Here is a 9,267-nt window from a genome sequence, read left to right on the forward strand (position 1 = left end):
ACACGTGTCACTTTTTTATTAAAATTTTCCATTATGGCATAAGAATTTTGATCGAAATCCATCTCTGGTAGTTGCTCGCAGAGCCCCAATGGGCTTGCTCGCCGAGCAGTGGTCTCAATGGAAAAATTTAATAAAAAATGACACATAGCATTGGTGTGGTCAATAGTCAAACGCGTTTTCTACACGGGTCAATATTTTGACTGAAAATAGAGGTGTAAGGGGCTGTATGTGATGTTTTTGGAGAGTTGAGGGGGTTGAGAGGTTGTTCTCTAAATTGAGGGGGCGAGATGAAAAAAAGTTACAAATTTAAAGGGTTGGGTGTCTATTAAGCCTAGTATTTTTGTCCATTGACCTTTTTTTTAAAAATGGTTTTTTTTATAGATTAAAAAAGGTTTAATTAATCCGGGAATTAAATATTGAGGCAAATTTGCCAATCCAACGAAAAGGAAAATTGATTTTTTCTTTTTTCTTTTTCTCATTTCAAACAATAGTACCGTTACCAACGGCTACTTTCTTCCTTGAAAAAAAAGGCTACTTTCTTAGTGCTGGACTGGTTCCGAACCTATATTCGTCCGTCTTTCTCTTTAGTCTGCGCCTTGTGACTAGAAAAGCAGCGATAACGCTGAGGTTTTCATTACGCCGTTTTTATATCTAGATAATCGAGATCGTGGTCTACTCAGGTATTTTCAATTAGATTCTGCAGAGGGCTAAAATGAATGAATCGGTGGTGGAAGTTGGTGCATCGATGCCAGAACAAGCAGTTAATCCTCCTCCTCCTCTTCCACCAATTACTCACCGGAGACCAAGGGTCAGGGAAGTCAGTTCTAGATTTATGTCTCCAGTGGCACCATCTTCCTCCAACTCTTCTCCTCTTCCCAATAATAATAAGCAGCGGTCAAGCTCTGTGCAGAAACAGCGGCAGACGGAGCCTCTCTCTTGTGCCGACGAAAACAGACCGATTTGCAGCCCACCACAGCGGAAGCATCATCAACGAGCTTTGGTGAAATTTTTCAAGGAAAATGGGGGAGTTAGACACGATCAGAGCCGATTTCAAAGACCTGATACGCCCACAGTCACGACATCCTCAAAATTACGACTGATGCAGCAGCGCTCTACCCCCACCATGTCATCCGCTGCAAAACTCCTCCAAACCTCCGGCATCTCGTTATCTCATTTGGATAATTCAAATACGAATGAATCACCGCCTTCGCCATCGCCATCTTCTTGTTCTTCCTCTTCTCGTTGCGATAGTAATCAAAATAATGATTATGCCAACACTGATCACTTGGCCCGAAGCTGCTCCTCGCAGTCTCTTCCTGATATCCGCTCTTCTATGCCGGAGGTTAGCATTTTGCCTATTGTTCCTGGTAGATTGTTGGTGGATAAAAGTACTAATAGGCCTAATGCGGCAAACACTGATTCTTGTAAACCCTCCCCTTCACCCTGCTCTCGATCGCTTGATTTTCCCCGATCAGCTATATGTGAATACTCTATGATCCATCCCGTGAAAACTCCTGAAAAAACAATCAAGCAATGTGCTACTAGTTCTATCAAAATGGGTGGGCTCCCTCTTCCTCCTGTCCCTCCTTATGGTAGAAAGGGAAAGAAAGTTCTCAGTCATCAAGAAGATGTACATTGTCTGAGATTGCTTCATAATCATTACCTGCAGTGGAGATATGTCAATGCAAAAGCTGAGGCATCAACTAAAGCTCAGAAAAGAGAAACCGAAGTAAGTACCTCCTTCCATTAAAATTTCATGTTCTTTTTAAATTTAGAAAAATGATATACTTTACAGTAGCAATTAAGACAAACATAGATCAAATCAATTAGAATTATTGGGTAAGTAGATTATTTGGTAAACTATTACCGTATCTTAGGACAATTTACTTAACTTTAGGTACTTAATTAGACAACTTTGTGAGAAATTAATGTTGTTAGTCACTATTTCTGTTTTAAGCTTGTTATCTCGTTTCTTTTGCAGAAAATACTTTTTTCCCTCAGTATCAGGATATCAGAATTATATGACTTGTTAAAATGCAGACGCGTTATGCTTAGCATTTTGCAAAGGACAAAAGCTCTGTCAGCAGTTGTTGAGCCTCAAGTAAGCCTGATGGTTTTGTTGATGCATTTTACTAAAATTATATGTTTGTGTAGAGATGAAAGTTAGACAAATAAAGATGTGAACAAAGACAAACAAATTCATGTTGAGAGAAACAAATTAGACCACACACTATACCTTTTTCCATTTTGAGAGAAACTGCAAAATGAGGGGGGGCCTTAGGTTTTCTAGAGTCTTGAGGGTCTGCAGAAGGCGTATCAAAGGAGAGGAGGGGAGAAATAAAACAACTGATTAAAGTTTGTTGTGCAGTTTTGTCTGTGGGGGCACTGAGGAGCTGATGGTGGTAAGGGTGTTGTGTAGGTAGTAGTGTCTATAGGAGTTAGAAAGGAGAGGGGGGGAAATAAGACAGCTGATCAAAGTTAGTTACGCAGTTTTGTCTGTGTACCGAGGAGCTGTTGTTGGTAGGGTTATTGTGTAGGTAGTACATCTAGCAGGTTGGTTTTGTACATATGGGGCATGACAATTTTGTATTGGCTTTATACTAGTCTCTGGTTCTCCTTACCAGAGAAAGAATTTCAGTAAATTCCTAGGCAAGTCAGGTTTGTATCTCAGATTCAAGTCTATCCGTTGTTCATTTCCCTTACCATGTTTGCAGCAAGTCACTATTTTCAATGGTTAAAGTTAGTCAGTATTGTGTAGGTAATGTTTACAGAAGGGCTTAAGAAATGATACAGATCAAGTTTGTGACGTTAGTTTTCAATCTTAAACTATCAAAAATATTCTCAGGAATTAAAAATCCATGCTGATAGAGGGATGAATCCTAATTTTGTATTGATTGATAAAAAGATTCATTCATTACAAGAAAGAGAGATGCATTTATATCATCTTCTAACCTAAAAGATAAAATCACATAAACGGCCTAATAAGTTGAATGGTTTAAGGGGTAAAGGGGCGACAAGTTTGTAAATTAGAGGTGACAAAATCGTAATTAGGAGGAAGCTGGAGAAGAGGCATGAATGAGGGCATTTATAAAGTCCACAGGACGTGAGGTGATAGAACTTGTGACTTTAAAAGTCCACACGACGTATGGGAATATCCACACGGCGTGTGGATCAAACATAAAGAAGCAAAAACTTTCACTTGGATCCACGTGTGGGCTTTGTTTTCACACGGATTGTCTTCTCTTCCCCTCGGTGTGTCGCATCTGTGGCCCGACTTCTCCTCATTATCCATTTTCACATACTTGGTCAACTTGATGCCCCCATCTCTTAAAAAGAACTTGAACTCAAGTTGCTTGTTGAGTGCGGGAGAAACTCGTCGATCTTGAACGGAGTCAAAGCTTTGAAGTCAAACAAACTTCCGGAAGGAATAAATGAAGACCACTCCACAAGCTTTCGGATTCACCTCTTTCAACTTGTTTCTTCTTCCCGCGTGTGAGGCATCACAATCAAATTAACATGGTCTCCCTAAGAGGAAGTGGCAAGCATGGCACGCATCCATCTATACAACATCACACATAACTTCATTCTTGATAAGCCCATCCCCAATAGCGAAAGAAACTTTGCAGCGATGAGTAACTCGAAGCTTCTAGGATGTGGCTCGGGAACCAAATTAAACTTGCTCAAGGCGGCTCGACTAATGAAATTCTCTTGGCTTCCTCCGTCGACTATCACCTCACATTTCTTCCCAAGAACTGAGTTCTGAACAATTGATGTTGTGGGTCATGCTGCTCCTCACTAGGCATTAGCACCCTCATCCCAAATAAACAACACCTTCATCATCATAGCCTTCAACCTCCACCCATAAATGATTTCATCATTCTCCTCATTTTCATTTTCAATTCCGTTACTCTCTTCTTCAACCCAATCTCGCTACCCATGAAATCGCTTCTATTTGCTCCTCCCTATAGCTCAAGCCAGTTACTCTATTTGCCAAGTTTACCGACTTAAGTGACATACTACATCCTAACATAGTTGATCCACCAACATCTCTCCTATCACCATAGCTTTCAACCTCCACACATAAAGTGATTTCATTATTCTCCTCAAAGAGATTATCAAGTCCAAAGCCTCTCCCCACTTTCCTTAAGCATATAAGTGAAGTTTTGCTTAAGGGGCATTTTATCAAACGCATAAGGAGTACCGTTTTCAACTTGAGCTTCCTCAATATTCTCACGTACTAGCACTCCTTCCTCCTCATTCATACATGAATTTAAATTCTCATTCACAATTTCATTATCCACAAACTCATAATGAGAATTTAAATCATCATCAACACTACAAACATCAAACTTCTCACTAGTAATTTGATTACCGATCACTTCAATATGAGAAATTAAGGATTAGATTAGTGAGCATAATGAGGCAACATGGGTCTTTTTCATTTCTTCTATGGTGACCTCTAAAGCGTTGTTGGACGATGTTTCGGATTTCTGTTTGAAATCTTTCCATGCTTGCCCTCGTCTCTCTCATTTCCTCGACAAACACCCGTGTTGCTCCTTCATTTTGATTCTCCAAACTTCAATCTTCTTGTCTTGTGCTTCCATTGATTCTTGTGGTAACCTCGGTTGAACCATTGCCAAAGAAGTATTGTGTTAGGAAAATGATCGGTTGTGATACCGACTGATACGAATCGGGTTTGTGACGATAGTTTTCAATCGTAAATTATCAAAGATATTCTCAAGCTAAACTTGAAGGAGCCATGAAATCCCAAAACTCACAAGGTCTTGTAGGAATTAAAAATCCCCATTGATAGAGGGATGAACCCTAAAAACTCCCAAAGAGATAATTTTATATTGATTGATAAAATTGCATAAAAGCTAAAATTACATAAAAGCCTAATACATAACTAATTAAGTTGAAAGGTTTAAGAGGTAAAATGGGATAAGGATAGAGAGGTGACAAGCTTGTAAATATGCTCATGGTAGAAATTGTAAATAAGGGTGACAAAGTTGTAATTAGGAAGGATAGGAGAGAAATAAGAAAACTGATCAAAGTTAGTTATTCAGTTTTGTCTGTGTACTGAGGAGCTGATGTTGGAAGGGTTATTTTGTAGGGAGTAAATGTAGCAGGTTGATTTTTATACATATGGGGTATGTCAATTTTTATTGGTTTTATGCTAGTCGCTGCTTCTCCTTACCAGAGAGAGAATTTCAGCTATTTCTAGGCAGTCTGGTTTGTATCTCAGATTCAAGTTTATCCATTGCTCATTTCCCTTGCCATGTCTGCTGCAAGTTACTATTGCCAATGAATAGTCTCACTCACCTTAACTGGCAGAATCTTTTTTCTTTCGTTCTGTGTGCATTGATGTGTACTGTTTCTATTGTTATGTTGCCCGGACACGGACACGCGACACGGTATCCGACACGGACACACGGGAAACGTCATTTCTATAAAACACAGGACACGGATACGTGGGGGATACGTGTAAATAATAAAAATATTGGGGCACATTTATAAATATTAAAAATATATTTTTATATATGATTTTTTATAATATAACTAAATAAATATATATAAACGAAATTATAAAACTCTTAACTAAACATGATAAAAGCTTTCCTCCTTAACACTAAAAGCCTATTTCTTCAATGTATTAATGGCTTTAAATTAGAATCGATAAGTTTTTGGCTCTTCAGGAAATAAGAATCGATCAGTTTCTGGCTCTTCAAATACCAGAGGAATAAGAATCGATCGATAAGTTTCTGGCTCTTCAGGAAATAACGCTTAAGTCTTACCCCCTCCCTTTTCTGCAAAAAATTCATCCGCCATTGTCTTCTATCTACAGCAGCGATTAATCGGAGTTTTTTTCTCCGGGACACGCGTATCCTTCACGGATACGCGTGTCCAATTTTTCGAAATTGCGGAAACGGCCCCGACACGGTGTCCCTGGCGTGTCCGGCCGTTTCCGTGTGGGAACCGTATCCGACACCGGATACGTTAGGGTAGAGCCGTGTCCGTGCTTCAGATCTACATATAATGTTAGCGTACCGACTCTTAAATTTTAAACAAAACATATATCTCCCAAATCCCAAAAAGCAATATGCTCTAGTAATTGTAGTAGTAGAATGCGGTTCTTGGAACAGGATATGGTCTGTTTTTATTATCTAAAGATTGAAAGCAGCAAAGAAAATGCATTATTTTGTCATCTAATATCATTTCTTTCTTTCAAGTTCCTTAAATTATACTCTCTTTTTTTATATCCAACTTTGAGATTTGACAACAAATGAAATGAATAGTTGTCTGAATTTTTCTTTTCGTTGTTTTGGCATATCAAGTTCAAGTTTCTTAATTATATAAGTCCCTTGTTTGAAAATGATGTTCTTGCCGGCAGTTATATTTTCTAATGGGATTTTATTTATTAGATGCCATACCTTGAAGAATGGTCAAGTCTGGAAGAGGATTATTCAGCATGCTTGTTAGAAGCAATACAAGCTTTATCAAACGTTTCTCTTCGACTTCCAATTAGTGGAAATATTAGAGTATGCTTCTTCACTTACATTTGAACTCTCTTCTGTGTGAATTGAATGACTGCCTAGAATTATTACATGGCTTTTAAGCTGAGAACGGGCTGCATGTATTTGTTACAGGCTGATGTAAAAGAGGTAGGGGAGGCATTTAATTCCGCAATGAAGTTGATGGAGTTAATAGCTTTCCATGTTCAAAAGTTCATTCCAAAGGTGAGTAAAGGCATTGCTCTGTTGTAACCAAGTTTCAGGTTATCAAGGTTTTCCGCTCTAATTGCGTTGGCTTGGGACAAGCATCTTTAGCAGTTAAAACACTGTATTCCTTTGTCTTTTGTCCAAGGGAAGAACAGGAGCATATATATGTAGTATTTTCTGGTTGTACTGTTAAGTTAGTTAGATGGGATAAAATAGTTGGTTCAGCTCAAATATAGACCTGCCTACCATTTCTCTCTCAATTGTGGAATAAGTCTATGCCTGTAGATATACAGCAGTAAAATGTAAAATGAGCTGAAGTTGAACCAATCAGGGTTCCAGTTTGACACATAATTTCCGCTCTCTTACGGTAGGCTCTCTCATAATGCAGGCTGAAGAAATGGAACACATAGTTTCAGAATTAGCTCGGGTCGCTGGAGGAGAAAGAGCTCTTATTGAAGAATGCGGAGATCTGTTGTTTAAAACTCACAGATCACAGGTTTGCCACATCATAATTTATCTTATTCGTGCTGCAGTTATGAAGTTGTTACAATGTTATAGGCAGCAGCATTAGCATTGCTATCAAACAAACATGCATTTTGCAAAACTTGTGTGCTACATAAGATTAATCCTCAGATCAGATTTGGTCTCTAAATACAGGTCATTTTTGGTTTCAGGCAGAGGAGTGCAGCTTACAAACTCAGCTTATTCAATTGAATCAAATTTGTCATGGTCAACTCCACTGTAATAAATAATTTACCATGGAAGAGTTGATTTAGGATCTCTTGTAATGCTTTTACAACCAGAGATGGAAGCACTCGAGAAACCACCCTGAGAGGGTTGCTCCTGCCCCCCTTGCAAGTTCATTTGCACCCCTAACATGCGAAGGAAGAGATCTCATCCATACATTTTCATTCCAATCCAGGTCAAAACGGTGTCGTGTCGTTTTGACCTTTTGATCTTTTGATCTGGACTGGTAAAAAAAAAAAAAAAAGATTTTAAGACTTGATTTTGTGCCCAAAAAAGGATTGTTGGTTCCACTATTGACAACCTTTCAGTTGTTTCCACGACTTGAGGGTTCTTGCTTTTGGCATACGGAAAATATATATATATATATATAGATGTATAAAGAAATTTTGTATTCTATTGTATCTCATCCTCAAGTTCATATATCATGAGGTCTTTACTCTGAATAAATGGAATATTATAAACAGCTTCAATATTGATACCGATAATTTAACATGGTTCGCCCTTACGGACTACGTCCACGAACAAGCTCGAGAGTTACAATTAGATAAAACCAAAATGGTAGAATTCAGATGTTTCCCAAAAATAATGATCTTACTATTTTTTCTCTCCCCCCTCAATTTTGAGAACTCTCTGCCTCACTCTCAATCTTCAACTCTCTCACATCCAAAACAATAATGCTAAAGAGGGGACATTGCCAGCAACTTGCTGGCAATGAATTTAATTAATGGGTGGCGTGGAATTCGGTGTCACCCTAATAAATAATTTTGACTTTTTTTTAATTACAAATTACACAAACAATCTCTTATTAATAGAAATTATAAAAATAGTCATTCATTAATTGAGACTTTACAACAATTCCCCCCTTATATGGAGGCTTTTGTTACTCCTGCGGCCATTCGACAGAATTCGAATTTCTCCCTTGGTATCTTCGTTAACATGTTTGATCCATTTTCATCTGTATGGATCTTTTCAAGTTGTAGTAGCTTCATCTCTAATACATCCCTGATCCAGTGATATCTCACATCAATATGCTTTGATCTGGAATGGAAAGAGAAATTCTTTCCAAGGTGAATAGCACTTTGACATAACTGATATTTTTCTTGACGGAAGCCAAGTTCGTTGAAGAACTTCTTCATCCATAATAGCTCTTTACACGCTTTCGTTGCTGCAATAAATTCTGCTTCAGTTGTAGAAAGTGCAACACACTTCTGTAGTCTTGACTGCCATGACATAGCTCCCCCTGCAAATGTAATCAGGTAGCCTGATGTAGATTTCCTTGTGTCAACATCACCAGCCATATCTGCATCTTGTTGGGGTTTAATGTCCTATAGACAATTGTTCTAGGATATAAACCTAATGTAAATGAATTGTTCTTTATGTCATTTGTTTTAATAAGATATGGTTGCATAACTGTATAAAGGCAACCTCCTTTAAAGAACTAAATAAGTCTGATAACATTGAGATATTATCCTAAGGACCAAAAGGGATATTCACCTAGAGAACGCCGCGTATTAATCCCCAAAGGGGATCCGGATGGCGGATCTCCACGATCCCACTCAAAGAGATCCGCTGGCGAACCTATAAGGCGGATCTCCTCATCTACTTGATTCGTCACTGTAACAGCTAAAGCCGACTCGGCCATAAAGGCCATTAATGAGCTATCAATGGAGCATTAATGGAGACTTTCTGGTTGCCAAAGGTTACGACTTCCAAGCTATATATTGTTGGTCCCTTGTAAGGTTGCAAATATAGTTCCAAGGGGGGGTTAGGAACTATTTTACCTTTTTAAAATAATTTGGGC

At 38.5% G+C, this 9,267-nt stretch overlaps 1 protein-coding gene across 1 annotated transcript; it reads left to right on the forward strand.

Annotated features, from left to right (window-relative positions):
- The first annotated feature begins 540 nt into the window (after positions 1 to 540).
- Positions 541 to 7,925, forward strand: LOC136208336 (protein ENDOSPERM DEFECTIVE 1-like). Its single transcript, XM_065999157.1, has 6 exons — positions 541 to 1,729; positions 1,982 to 2,101; positions 6,423 to 6,539; positions 6,648 to 6,737; positions 7,108 to 7,215; positions 7,394 to 7,925. Exons 1-6 carry the CDS (start codon positions 713 to 715, stop codon positions 7,469 to 7,471), a joined length of 1,530 nt encoding a protein of 509 aa, XP_065855229.1. The 5' UTR covers positions 541 to 712; the 3' UTR covers positions 7,472 to 7,925.
- Positions 7,926 to 9,267: the final 1,342 nt, after the last annotated feature.

This window comes from Euphorbia lathyris, chromosome 10 (genome assembly GCF_963576675.1).
Source record: "Euphorbia lathyris chromosome 10, ddEupLath1.1, whole genome shotgun sequence".
Lineage (NCBI taxonomy): Eukaryota > Viridiplantae > Streptophyta > Magnoliopsida > Malpighiales > Euphorbiaceae > Euphorbia > Euphorbia lathyris.

What these genes read in the sequence shown, in the direction of transcription:
- LOC136208336 (XM_065999157.1), top strand. Translation starts at nt 713, where the DNA reads ATGAATGAATCGGTGGTGGAAGTTGGTGCATCGATGCCAGAACAAGCA. An exon ending in CTCAGAAAAGAGAAACCGAA is followed by an intron (nt 1,730 to 1,981) that starts GTAAGTACCTCC and finishes TTTCTTTTGCAG; the next exon opens with AAAATACTTTTTTCCCTCAG. An exon ending in TTCAAAAGTTCATTCCAAAG is followed by an intron (nt 6,738 to 7,107) that starts GTGAGTAAAGGC and finishes CTCATAATGCAG; the next exon opens with GCTGAAGAAATGGAACACAT.